The sequence below is a fragment of the Lepidochelys kempii genome, chromosome 10 (genome assembly GCF_965140265.1).
Source record: "Lepidochelys kempii isolate rLepKem1 chromosome 10, rLepKem1.hap2, whole genome shotgun sequence".
Taxonomy (NCBI): Eukaryota; Metazoa; Chordata; order Testudines; family Cheloniidae; genus Lepidochelys; species Lepidochelys kempii.
This window is the reverse complement of record NC_133265.1, coordinates 17,700,129-17,714,530: the sequence shown is the minus strand read 5'-3', so window position 1 is coordinate 17,714,530 and position 14,402 is coordinate 17,700,129. Positions and strand designations below refer to the sequence as shown.

The 14,402-nt window shown below is 43.1% G+C and overlaps 1 protein-coding gene across 5 annotated transcripts in view; it reads left to right on the top strand.

Annotated features, from left to right (window-relative positions):
* Positions 1–14,402, top strand: part of IQCK (IQ motif containing K) — a 210,225-nt gene that overhangs the window by 25,531 nt on the left and 170,292 nt on the right. For 4 of the 5 annotated variants that reach the window (XR_012161133.1, XM_073362277.1, XM_073362278.1 and 1 more), the window contains exons 5-6: positions 8,038–8,090; positions 8,234–8,311. Coding sequence is in view for 4 of the 5 variants with exons in the window: in XM_073362277.1 (XP_073218378.1) it covers positions 8,038–8,090; positions 8,234–8,311 (131 nt within the window). In the remaining variant the exon portion in view is untranslated. The remainder of the gene's footprint in view (positions 1–8,037; positions 8,091–8,233; positions 8,312–14,402) is intronic. The other variant, XM_073362280.1, reaches the window with a different exon arrangement.

The following is a 14,402-nucleotide window of genomic DNA, read 5'->3' as shown; positions in this document are numbered from 1 at the left end:
AAGAGAACATCATGTCACCCAGCGTCTCGCCCTGCTGAAGCAGGATTTTTCCCTATGGTATGTTTTTTCATGCTTTGTCCACTCTGCTTTCTATTGTTGTCAGTAGAGGGACTTTTTCACCTCTTCTCACTTGAGAATTGAGTGATGCATTCATTTTTCAGAATAAAAATTTAACGAAATTTAAACATTTTTCTTACATTATTCTGACATTCCTTTCAGGTTATATACAAATAGCCACAGAAAAGGGAGGTTGTGGCTGGGCTCATGACAAAATATATTACATTAAAAAAGTACAGTATATACAGGAAAGTGAATGGAATTGTGGTCACGATTAATTCATCTAGACATTAGCAATATTTTTGTACTTAACACATAACATATAATTATGTGGCTAAAGAATGGAAAATGATTCCTGTGTATAAATAGTTTATAAACACATCAGCAGGTTAACAATACACAATGTGCAGACGTTTCCTGTGTTTGTCCTGAACAGCATAGGAGGAATGTGCCAAGAGCAGGTCAATTTATGTCACTTTTTTCCTTCTAAAGCCAGGCTGCTGTACAACCACAAATTTCACCGACTAACACTGATAACAGTTGCATAGCATAGTGGTTTTCAAACTTTTTTTCTGGGGACCCAGTTGAAGAAAATGGTTGATGCTCGCAACGCAACGGAGTTGAAGATGAGGGGTTTGGGGTGTTGGAGGGGCTCAGGGCTGGGGCAAAGGGTTGGCTTGCGGGGGTGAGGGCTGTGGGGTGGGGCTGGGAATGAGGGTTTCAGGGAATGGGAAGGGGCTCTGGGCTGGGGCAGGGGGTTGGGGTGTGGGAAGGGGTCAGGGCTCTGGACTGGGGCTGGGGATGAGGGGTTTGGGGTGTAGGAGGGGCTCTGGGTTGGGGGGCCTCAGGGCTGGGGCAGGGGGTTGGGGTGTGGGAGAGGGTTAAGGCTCTGGGCTGGGGATGAGGGGTTTGGGGTGCAGGAAGGGGTTCCAGGTTTGGGGGTACTCAGGGCTGGGGCAGGAGATTGGGGTGTGGGAGGGGTCAGGGTCTGGGCTGGGGCCAGGGATGAGGGGTTTGGGGTGCAGGGTTTCCAGGTTTGGGGGTGCTCAGGGCTGGGGCAGGGGATTGGGGCTCAGTAGTGACGTGCAGACTTGCGTCCAGCAGCTCCCAGCCAGCAGCACCGCCAGGGTGCACCACGGACTGCGCTGTGCCCTGGAAGCGGCCAGCAGCAGGTCTGGCTCCTAGGAGGAGGTGCACAAGTGGCTCTGCACGACTCTCGTCCTCAGGCACCATGCCCCCAGTTCCCATTGGCTGGTTGCCGGCCAATGGGAGTGCAGAGCCAGTGTTTGGGGTGGGAGCAGCACGTGGAGGCCCGTGGCCCCTTTGCCTAGAAGCCAGACCCGCTGCTGGCCACTTCCAGGGCACAGCACAGTGTTGGAAAAGGTAGGCACTGGCCTGCCTTAGCTGGGCAGCACCATCTATGGGACTTCTGACATCCCGGTCGGCGGTGCTGACCAGAGCAAGGTGACCCAGAGCCTTACATGCCACGGTCCAGTAGTAGTTGCAACCCACAGTTGGAAAACACTGGCATAACGTAAAAAAACCTCATAAAAGGCCAAATTCATCCCTAGTATAACTCCACTAACTTTAATAGAGATACACCAATGATGATTTGGCTGATTGTTTTCAATGGTGACTGCACCACTGTTTTGATTAGTTACTCTTATATTATTCATTGCAGAGGAAAGAGTAAATTACTTAAAACAGAGTGAAGGGTAGATAATTAATGCCTTCCTGTCAAAGAAATATAGATTTTACTTTCTAAAGCAGTTCACTGTATGGTGGATCCATTAAACAGTGTCTAGTTTAATACTATGACTTAGAAAAACCATAGTATAAAGAGATCGAGCCAAAGTCTGCCAGTTGGTTTTAGGTATAATCAAGGTCAGGACTTGGCCCTCTAGTTCAGATGTTAATTCTTGATAACCTAACAGAAAGCTCTCTTGTGAAGGAGCTGGTCTTTTAGAGCTCAGAGCTACAGGGTGTTCTGATGTTCTAGGAACAGCGTCTGGTATTGTCATGGCAAGCCCAGGAAAATTCCTCTGGGAGACTTCTTTGTTTCTGCACATCCAGATGCTGGAATGGAAATTAGCTGTATGTGAACCCTGAGAATTTTGCTGTGAAGCAGCTCTGGGCTGATAACGTTTTACCATTATGCTTTTCCCCTCACCTGTTTTCTAAAATATTATTCAAACTTTCCTCTGTCCCAGGGCCATATATGTATGTCAGCATATATGCTTTTTATACTCTGATTCCTGTGTCAGGTAAAGACCATGGGCCACATCACACCTTCCTACGGGAGGGAAAGACTTACCAGGAAAACTTATGTGGAATTTCCAAGGTATCATCCCTTTCACTTGCAGCTCTAGCTTTTAACCTCAGATCTGTGGCTACTTAGCCATATGGATGCCCTGAGTCTTTCACTTTGGAGAACTAGCCCTTCACTGCTGCTCCTGATCCCCTCTCCTCCTATTGGAACATTCCACTGGTCCCCAGTTCATGTCTGTGCACTAATCCCCTACCCTTTAGGAGAAGCATGATGTACAACAGCTTTTTCTCCATCTGTCCACACCCTCTAACTCCTGTGGCAGCTCAGTTGCATCATATTTGTGCAGAGGAAAGGAATCCATGGATTTAGGATAAAGGGATAATATGGCAAGTAGGCTCCATTCTTTCAACTATAAAATCTTCAGATACAGATCTGTTGTATTTTCCCAAGCAGAAGGCAGAAGCCTTCTTCTTTTGGTTCACTTAAAACTAGACTTGAAAAAGCAACAAACTCTGGAGCCTCCCGGCTCTGCATCCCTGGATTGGGAGGATTCTGAAAGAACACTTCCTTCTTTTTGCTGAGAGCCCTTTCTTTGTTTAGGGTTAGGGTGGAGCTTAGCTGGAGATTCTCTTTTTCTGCTGGCATGCTGAGTAGCTTTTCCAAGGTGGGGAAGCTGTCTGCCTAGTTTCCTTTGAATGGAGTTAAGCCCTTTCCTTCTTGACTGTGTATGATGTCTTAGTGTGGGTTATTTACACATCATAGATTTCACCTACTCCCCTCTCCCAAAGACCCCAAGCCCCTGAGTGCACCAAGCAAAAGCTATACCTTCCCCCTCCCCCAACACACGCACATCCGTTTGCAGGACAGAAATGGCATAATGTGGCACCACCCTTGTTCTCTTGCATCTTGAAAGACTTCAGGTAGCAAGGACAGATACCACTTCATGCACCAGACATATAGGAATTTCAGAGGGACAGGGTCTGTGACCAGTGTGAAGTGGTTCCCTAAGACATAGTGGAGGGCCTCAATCAGCTTAACAGATAAGCGCTCCTCCTTAGTTGAAGAGTAGGCTTTACCTCAAGGAAACAGCTTTCTACGTTGATAGGGCACTGAGTGCCTCTGTCCCTCAGAGTCTTCTGAAGCTCCCGCTGGGTACTACAGATCTTTACCACACCTAATGCAGGCCAGTGCCTAATTCACACCATCAGGCTCTAGGTCTGTGCTTTAAAAGCAAATATGACCCACCATCCATGAACATTCATTTATGCTTTAGACTACAGGTGCTCTGTTTTATAATTATTGTTTAGGGTGCCTAGAATCAATGATTCAGGTGAAAAACACGGTATCATTATAACTATAAAATTACCTCTATTTAAAGATGTTTTTCTAATTCATAAAATTTACCTATTACCACCTGTAAGTTCATCTACATAAATTATAAGATTGCATAAATTGAAGCAATATACCAACACAATACTAACTGGGGAACGCAAAATGCCCCCTCTGCAAAAGAAAATGTAAAGCCCATCTCTAGCATCCCTTAGACAAAAATGAGGTCAGTTTTGAAGGTAAGCAAACTCAAGCTTTCTCAGATCAACAGGGCCTCAAATTCCAGAACTGAGAACTGCCCAACTGAGAACACCCAGTCTGCAGACCTTGGACATTCAGGTTTCTGAACTTTTAGAAAGAGCACCTCTGCTTCTCTCAACTGTTAGGATGGAGCACAGAGAGACAATCTCTAGAAAAATGAGGATCCCAATTAAAACCCATGCTTTGAATTTCACTTGGAAACATACACTGTGCAGCATTGTGTAGCGTAAGTAAACAGCCACACTCTGCACACATCTTTAAGGCTAGCCCCAGGCAGAGCACTCTACAAAATCCTGTCTGTTGGTGACAAAGGCTTGGATAACTTTGAGGCGGTCTGCATTCAACAGTAAACGTCACCACCTCTTTGCCAAGCAAAAATTAAAAATAGTGCTCTTGACAACTTCTGTTCCCTCTGAATCCAAGAGCTCCCCAGGATGCCAAGCCAGCTGAAAGGTGGACTAATTCAACAGGCAGCCTTCATTGGCAAAGTTCCTAGTAGTCCTGGGATGGACTTTAAAAGCTGTCCTATACTTGATCAATAGTACACCATTGCTTCTATGACGTTTACAAGGTAAGGTTAAGGGGGTGCACACTCAAATCCCTCTGCCCTAAAAGATTTACAGTCCTGGCCCTTTAAAATTCTTCCTGTGTTGTAAAGGAATGTCGAGGGAAACCAACCTGTCAATTTTCTGGTTCACAAGCAAAGAATAACTTAGATTGTAACCTCTTTGGGGCAGGGGCTGTTTTTTGTTCTGTGTTTGTATGGTGCCTAGCACAATAGGGACCTAGTCCATGACTAGCGTGATAATGCTGATGATAACATTACTGATTAGAGGAGGAAGTCATGACATTAGCTGTCTGCAGCAATTTGCTGTTTTGAGGGCAGAGAAAGAGAAGGGGGGAGCTCACAGAAGGTGTCTTTTCAGAAATAGCTGCAAATGCGTTAGGAACTGCAAGTGCGTTAGTCCTTTTTCCTATGTCCAGTGCATCTGTCTGCTGCTCCCAAGGCTTGGCACGGAATCCTGCCAGTTGGTCCTGAATGCTACATTTGGCTCCGAATCATTAATTCTGCCCTATGTTCTCAGTTCCAGCTATGAAATCCTAATGCTGGCTGCTGCTTGTAATCTTGGTTCTTGAATCATTCCTGCTGCTTCTACAGCTAGGTTCTTATTCCTGTCTAGTGGTGCACTTAGGGCCAAATTGCTGTACATTTCTAGACCATGGGAGTTTTGCGGTTGACTTCAGCTAGATCATTTTTTGATCCTTAGACCTTAATCTTGCTTTGCGTCTGGTTCTGTGTCCTTCACCCTAGCTGTGTTTCACTTGATCTCTAGCTCCAAATGTTGCTCTTGATCCTGTGCATTTAGTTTGGGAGATTGCACCGCACATAGGGCTTTATCCTTGAATGTTAGTAATGTGCAATGTATTTGTGGACCGGGATGTTCAAGTGAAGGTCACACAAAGTTTCCACCTCTCTCTCTGGACCACCCTACGGATAATACTTTTAGCTGAGCAATGGCACAATACTTTGACTGTTCTGTGTGTGCCTGGGTATGCACAACACGTCCACGCTGGCACCAAACAAAAGAGCAACAACATTTCTTCCATTTTTTTTTTTCTCTGCTTCAGAAGTGATTCAGTCTCTCAGCGTGCCCCTTACATATCAGGTTGCTTGCCCATTTTAATAGTAGCTCTGGCAGCACTTGCTAACTGTATGGAATGAAACTTCAAAACTAAATAGTGCTGTAAATACGATTAGAAACAATGCTGTGAAAAGAAAAGAAATGTTGTCATTATGCAGCTTATTTATGGCTAGCTAATTTAAATGATTTTCAGAGCGTTTACTTCAGATGCCTTCTTTCATTTCCCCACAGTTATATTTTAGTGTTCTCATTAATACTGACTTTTAGAAAGATGCAATGTGTCTGAATTGAATAGTAATGTATAATTTAAGAGAAAATAAACTTTCATTTTACTATTGTGTATGGCAACAACAGAACAGTTTGTTTATTAGTGTCTAGTGCAAGTGCAGTAGAGCCAGCCAGTATCTTGAGTAGAAAAGTGGCATGTGAATTGCATAATATTTGCTTGCATTAAACATATCAAAGCAAAAGTTTCAATAATGTATCCTTTTTATAAGTACAAAAGTCACCTTTGTGCATGCATATCAGGTTTGGTATGATCTTTAATGTTGCCAACCAATCTAAAATTATCCTGGCCTAAAAACATTTTTAATGGAGTCACCCAGGTCCCTGGATTTCAGATTATACTAATGTTTGTTTTTCTAATGCTACATTGAATGTCCAAATATATGCAATTTTGCTTGGTTGTTTTTTTTTTTTAACCTTATTACAAAAGTTAAAAGGGTAACTTCCAGTAATGTCAACCCCAAGTATTCAAAAGTCATACATAAGTCAGGCCCCCAGAAATCATAAGATTGGCTGAAAAATTGAGTTTTTCAAACTCAAAAAAATGTTGAGTTCTTTTTATTTACCTTCTGTTTTAATTTTAAGCACTTAAGATTCAGCATTTTCAAGCTTTTCCCCTCTCCCAACTGTAAGGGCTAGAAACTTACTTATTTGTTAAATGAAAGTTGTGATTCTCACATGATCACTTGTCTCCAGGAGTTGGGGCTTCTAAGAAAAGCACCAACTCTTGCGAGACTCTCAAAAAACCCATGAAAGTTGGCAAATCCTATTTCAATGGTACTTTACCTGAGGGACTGAACTTATAGGACCAGAGTGTCCCTGGCCATAGTGCTGTTGCTTCTTTCTCCAGACACCACAGACAAGGGCTAGAGATATTCACAGTCTCTATGCTGCTCCTGTTTTCCTATGGATGCACAAATTTCCCCAAAGTGGGGTATGGTCCTGCTCCCCTTCACACCCGCCTGCCTACTGAATTGGTCAGGTGCACTGGGGCAAGAAGCTTGCCTCCCTCATCTCCATTGGATTGGGGCAGTTTCACACTATCTCCTATGTAAAGTTCTCGTTCAGTGCTATTATCTTGTCCATAATAGGGGCCCAATTAAAAAAAAAGAGAGAGAGACTGGAGTCTTGTGTATCCACTGGTAAGGTTTTGTATGGAAAAGATTGTTTTCTATACACAACAGCCAACATTACTTTATGTATCAGATTACTCTTATTTTAGATTAAGGAAAACAACAAAAAAGCGTGGACTAGATCATGGGATGTTTTGGATGTCCTCAACTTTTACTGATTTCAGTGGAAATTGAGGGTGCTCAGTATATTGCAGGAACAGGCTCATGTGGCTGAATGCTGCCATCAGATACATAAATGCAGCTCCTTGTGTCCTCTGTTGAATTGTGCTTGATTATACTGTGCTGAATTTAGCCTCTTAATTTTAAGTCAAGGGCATGAATTCTGCCAGGTATACTTGCCAGCTTGGTTCTTGGGACCTAGCACATTCTGCTTACTATTCTTCCTGTCTTCCCTTGTCTCAACAATGTCAGATTACAGCAAGCACGTTGAAGTTTATAATATACGTATCTTGTCTCCTGTTATAAGTGAATGGTAAAGCATTTTGTTACAGAATTGTGTAGTGTGTTTCTGAATCTATTCTTTGTGTGTGTTGCAGTGATTTGAACACTTTGATGTGCCATGTTAATCAAAAGTGAGAAAGTATTTATGTCAAAGTGAAATTCTTTGAGGATGAAAAATATGTCATAAGTAGGTTAAGGAGACATTGTAAGTCTGAGATAACACCTTTGAACACAATGTATAGTAATATACAGTTTCTTACATCAAATCCATTAATTCCTTCAGTTGAAAAGACCACCATTTGGAAGGAATGATATTGGGAAGGAATTTGTTATAACTGCAGTGCAACAAGCATCAAAATCCTAGTGTAAATGTCAAAATGGACATATTTCCTTTACTCATCTTTAGACTTGGCTTGAAAAGTGGTTCCACAAATGACATTTCTACAGCTTTGGCTAAACCACAGATGCTTGGCAGTTGCAAAATTAAAATAGACACAGTAATGTACTGTATATTTTATTTAACAATGGCAATCAGCTTAGCTGCAGTTCCTCAGCACTAGTTAAAATGTGTGACCAGTCAAAAGGTAATAGTTTCAAATTCTTTATCTTCTATCTTTAGAGAAAAAGGACCAAATTTATCTCCTGTGATTTTCTGACTGAGTGGTTATACAAGTAAGTTAATTCTGTTTCTAAATATTAACTTTGTTGAATGATTCAGCAACATAAATTTATAAGTAGAATAACAACAATTGAGATTAATGTTGTTGTTTTCCTGTTAACTGTATTTTAAAAAATATATATGATATAATTATCAGCCAGAATCCAAAGAGGAAAGATGAGCCATTCACAGAATTCTTCTCCATCCCTTTTGTGAAGGACTGGCTAAAGGACCAGTAAGTATTATGCAATATTCAAACAGTATTTTTTTTCTTTTTTCTCATCTTCCCCCTAATTTCCCCCCTCCCCAAACAACAGAGCTTAAATGTGTTAAAATTGTCCCCCTTGAAGTGTCCTTCACCATTCTTGCATAACAAAGGGTCTTTGTGGTGCTTGTTAATTTGGTAGTTATAAGATATTTTGTGCCAGGATCATTTGCACAGAAAGGGTTGTGGGAGTGCTAAACATTTCATTATTCTAAAGTGCAGGGAATTTCAAATTGCCTGATGGTATTATGAAAATCCTTATACTAATGAACAAATAACCCTGGTTTTAAATATTGCTTGCTAATGCTATGATTAGGAACCTCTTTGAGGTTTAGAAATTTGTTCCTCCATACTGTGACCAGCTTGTTTAAAAATCCCTGTAGTAACACTTGGCATCGAGATGCATTTCTTCTGCATATTATTCATGATTTTGTATCTAAGAGATGACACTTTCTGTTTCTGGAGTAAAGTGTTAATTGTCTCCCTCTTCAGCTTTCCCTATTACTCCTCCAATACAGGGCTGTATCATAGTTTTGGAGGAATCTTTTTCTTCTTGGTTGCATGATTTGTCCAGCAATGCAGCTGTTGCTTGAGAAAAGAATGGGGGAGTGGGGAGGGGAGATAACAGCCCACAATGAAGGAGTAAGAAAATTTTATGGCCCAGATTTTCAAGAGAATTCCCTTTTAAGCACCTTTAATGATGTGGCCAGATATGTTGCCAGTGGAAGCTTTTGGGTGCTGAGGACTTTTTTGAAAATCTGTCCATTTCATTAAGATGCCAAAATGGGAGCTGAGCTTTCTTGAAAATCTTGCTATAGGGTTCCACTTGGAAAAACCTAGAACTCTGAGTCACTGCCTCAGAGAGAGAATAGCTCCTTGATGTTCATAGGCCTTTGAAGAGAGCAGGGTGAATGAGAAGTGGACACTCAAGCCTGGTCTATACTACACTGTTAGGTTGATGTATGACATAATTACGTTGACGTAAGCTGCCTGTGTACACACTACGCCCTTGTCCCACCCATGTAAGTGCCGTACTACACCGACATCATAACTCCAGCAGGCGTAGAGCTTATGTCGATGTAGTTAGGACGTGGTGTCTGTGTAGACACTGTTACTTACCTCAGCTGTTGAGTATCTTGTCAATTTCAGGGCTCCATGCTGGAGCCCTGAAATTGACAAGAAAACTGGGCAGCTAGAGCCTGGCTGCCCGCTTCCGGAATGGAGGCAAGTAGCTCAGGAGGCTGCCCCCTGCCTTGCTCCTGGCGGGGAACAGGGAGGTGAGAAGCCCAGATGGCTATCCCTGCTTCCAGTTGGGAGGTAGGAGCCAAAAGCCTGGGGGGCAGCTAGGCTACCGGTGTGGAGCTGCGCAGAGCTGTGAACTCTGGCTCTCAGCCCCCCACACAGCCAGTGGGGGTGCTCCTGTTGAGGATGCACATCACCGACAGAAGGAGAGTAGCAGCTGTAAGTCGACCTAACATAGGTCAACTTAAGTTTGTAGTGTAGACATGCCCTCAGACACCTAATACAGAAATAACAAGTTTCTTCACACTTCCCTGCCAATGTGGCTCAAACCTACCTTAGATGGACAACTTCTAGGGACTAATAAATTTCATTCTCCATACCCATTAGCTGCTTACTATCTCAACCAACAAGATTGCCATTTCAAGCGGCAATTTTGAGATTTGGATGCTTGCTTTAAACTGGAGTGAGACAGTCATACTAATTGCATAGAGGCTACTGAACAGCCATCAGATAGTATCATATTTCTGTTATAACTGACATGGGAGTTGGAATTTTTGAAGGTGACTAAGGTCTGGTCTACACTATAGAGTTAGGTCGACTCAAGGCAGCTTACGTTGACCTAACTCTGTAAGCGTCTACGCTAAAATGTCACTCCCACCAATGTAACTTGTTTGCTATGTTGACTTAATAGCTCCATCTCCACGAGAGGTGTAGTGCTCAGGTCGATGTAGTTAGATCAACGCAGTGTCAGTGTATACACTGTTTTACTTACGTCGACTTTAGTGGCCTCCAGGAGGTGCCCCACAGTGCCCCAACCTGACCGCTCTGGTCATCATTTTTAACTCTGCTGCCCAGAGGCCAGGTGGACAGGTACACACATCTCCCCTTTAAAAGCCCTGTGAATTTTTGAAATTCCATTTCCTGTTTGCTTGGTGTGGAGAGCTCACCTAGCAAGTACCCAGCTGACCATGCTGGCTCCACGCTGCCTGGAGTACACAGGAGGTGGTGGATCGCTTAGGTCTGTAGGAAGAAGAGGCTATGCAGGCACAGCTCCAATCCAGCTGTAGAAACGTCATTATCTATGAGCAGATTGCTCAGGGCCTGGGGAAGAAGGGCTACAAGATGGACCACAGCAGTGCCGCGTGAAAGCCAATATGCTGCCGCAAGCATACCAAAACGCAAGGGAGGTTAACAGTCGCTCTGGTGCGGAGTGCAGACATGCTGCTTTTATAAAGAGCTGCATGCCATCCTCAGGGGAGACCCCGCTACCACTTCCAAGAGCCCCATGGATACTTCATAGAACTGGAAGGGACCTCGAGAGGTCATCTAGTCCAGTCCCCTGCACTCAAAGCAGGACTAAGCTCTAGACCCCATCCCTGACACGTGTTTGTCTAACCTGCTTTTAAAAATCTCCAATGGTGGAGACTCCACAACCTCCCTAGGCAATTTATTCCAGTGGTTAACCACCCTGACAGTTAGGAAATTTTTCCTAATGTCCACCCTAAACCTCCCTTGCTGCAATTTAAGCCCATTGCGACTTTAGGGGAGCTGGAGTCACAGGCCCCCAGAGTGAACAGTGAGGAGGAGGTGTTGGATGAGGAAGAGGAGGAGGAGGAGTATGGGGGACAGGTGACTGGGGGATCCAGTGGCTCAGTGAGCCAGGACCTCTTTTTGACTCCAGAACAGTTGAGCCAATCCCTACAGTCCAGTATGGGCAAGCTTGATGCAGGGGAAGTAACCTCTGGTAAGTATGCAGTTTGCTTTGATATTGCAGGGACACGTGTTCATTTACTCTTTTTAAATCATGCTAGAAGAGGTAGTGAAATAACCAGTAGAGGTAGAGTTGCTATCTGCTTCTCATTCCCCTATACAGTAAGACAGAGTGGGCCCTGCAGAACCTGTTTGTGCACCAGGATAGCCCATGAATCCTCCATAGAGATCTCAAGGAAACTTTCCTGAAGGTAGTCTGCAATTCTCTGACAAAAGTTTCTGGGGAGGGCTGCCTTATTTCATCCACTGTGGTAGGACACTTTCCCATGCCATTCAGCAATTACTTCAGCAGGCGCCATTGCAGCACACAAGCTAGCAGCATATGGACACATGCAGCAGCTTTTCCCTTTTAGCCTCCATTACCCTCAGGAGTGAGATATCAGCTAAAATCACCACTGCCTGTGGAAAACAGTGCCAGTATTCAGTTCAATTGCCCTATTTGCATATACTCATGCCTGTGAGCGATTCTTCCCCCCCCCCCCCCCCGTTATTGTCCCAATTCACCCCCTTCTTCCCCGGGTCGCACTATGAATCCCAAGGAGGAAGGGCCTGGAGGGTCTCTACATCCACACCAGCAGAGTGTCCGATGTAGAGAGCTGTAGCTCACAAAAGCTTATGCTCTAATAAATGTGTTAGTCTCTAAGGTGCCACGAGTCCTCCTTTTCTTTTTGCGAATACAGACTAACACGGCTGCTACTCTGAAATCAGCCAGATAAGGAGGAGAAAGAAGAGCATGTAGGATGACATGTTCCAAGAGATCCTGCAAGCCTCTGGTGCTTTGGATACTGAGCATATGGCTTGGAGGATCACCCTTGCAGACAGAATGGACAGGGATAGAGCGGAGAGGAGAGGAGAAAAGCACAGGAAAAGGAGACAGACATGCAGCAAGAGATGTTAGTACTTCTCAAGGAGCAAATAGACATGCTGGAGACAGTCAGGCCAATGAGGGGAGGCAAATGCCACACCTGCTCGAGGCTTGCAGTTTGTGGGGCCAAGCCCCTCCTCCCTGCCCAAACTATGCCCAAGCTTATAAATCTTATTTTTGATATAATGTGTTTCTAAATTGGTCTGCCTAAATTTTGTCAGAATAAGAACCAAAAGCTGTGTCCAGTTTCACAAGTTTCGATGAATACATTTTAGCTTTAATTCTAGAGAGCTTGCCACAGATGAAGCTTCACAATTGTTTCCATCTGTAAGATGTACAGTAACAGCAAAAAGAAAAGGAGTACTTGCGGCACCTTAGAGACTAACCAATTTATTAGAGCATAAGCTTTTGTGAGCTACAGCTCACTTCATCGGACACTCTGCTGGTGTGGATGTAGAGACCCTCCAGGCCCCTCTTCCTTGGGATTCATAGTGCGGCCCGGGGAAGAAGGGGGTGAATAAATTTGTTAGTCTCTAAGGTGCCACAAGTACTCCTTTTTCTTTTTGCGAATGCAGACTAACACGGCTGCTACTCTGAAACCAGTAACAGCGAAGGAATCTGTAGGTAAATTCTTTGGGGCAGTTACCGTATCTCCAACTGGATTTTGTAAAGCACCAAGCGAACTGAGAAATATTTTATCATTATGTATTAAGACCTTGGTTACTAAAGCAGTTTTAAAAAATAAAGATGTTGTCCTGATGACTGTCTGTCTGAGGAACATTCCCTCAGTTATAACAAGCAAAAAACATTATTTTAAAAATGTAGAAGGTTCCCCTTAACAGATTGCTACAATTAAACCCTTGGACTCTTTCCATACATATGCAATAAGAGCAATGCAGTTACCTTTCGTTTGCATTTTCTCAGCAATATTTCCAGCTGAACTACCCTGAAACCCAAGCACAAATAACCAAATTATATAAAATTCAGGGGTCATGTCATGTCATGAACCCATTGGCATTCTGATTTTTAGTAGAGATGCAATTAGGGTTATACCTGTTCATCATTTGTTTGTCGGGCTTTCCAATGCTCTAAAGCAGATTAGATAAATGTGTGGGGGAAAAGCAATAGGATAAATCTATAATGTTGTTGTGCTGTGAAAAATTCTAATATGATGAGATTCTCGTGTAATATTAATTTAGAAATACTACAGCTTCATTCTAGTTTACCTTCCACATTGCCAGAGAATGAAAGGCAATAGCATGCAGTTCTCTGTTTGCAACTAAACCTGTGTAGTTTCCTCTGTCCTCTACCCAAGGTCAGCTCGTGCATAGGTTTCTGACTGGGGTTACAAGAGCTGTACAAAAAGAACAGGAGTACTTGTGGCACCTTAGAGACTAACCAATTTATTTGAGCATAAGCTTTCGTGAGCTGCAGCTCACTTCATTGGATGTAGCTCACGAAAGCTTATGCTCAAATAAATTGGTTAGTCTCTAAGATGCCACAAGTCCTCCTTTTCTTTTTGTGAATACAGACTACCACGGCTGCTACTCTGAAAAGAGCTATACAGTTTTTGTGAATTAACAGTAATATGCAGAACATTGAAATTATCTATCTGCATTTTTGCTTTTGTTAAAAAAAATGTATATAGTAGTATCCACTCAATATTGAATTCCAAAGAACGTATTCCCTGTTGGCATTGTTGGAACTTATCTGTGTGTACTGAAACAAATATAGAGAGATGGGGGAAATAAATGATCATAGCCTTTATCATAGCTAAATATTTCAGTAAGATATACTGGTACATAAATGATTGCTATTGCAATCATTGCTAGTTGAATAATAAATGATTGCTAGTTGCTTTATGTAGAGCATATATATCTATCTGTGTTTGTATATACAGATTAGGTTTTTTCCCTTCTCCTCCTTTTAATATTCTAATTAGGCAAAGTCTGCTGGTCTCAGCTGCCTTTACAGTTGACTTCATTGTCAGTTCTCAGCTGGCCAATAGGGGTAATTTTGCATGGGTGGCTGACTTCTTTCTTTCCATAATATGCCCAGTTCCCACAGGTTTTGCTTCGTGCACACTGCAATATTTCATTGCTCTGTCACTAAATCAGTCACGCTCTGCAACTTTCAGTATACATTTCATTTGGACTACATGTGTCTTTCTTATAGCTTGTGCTT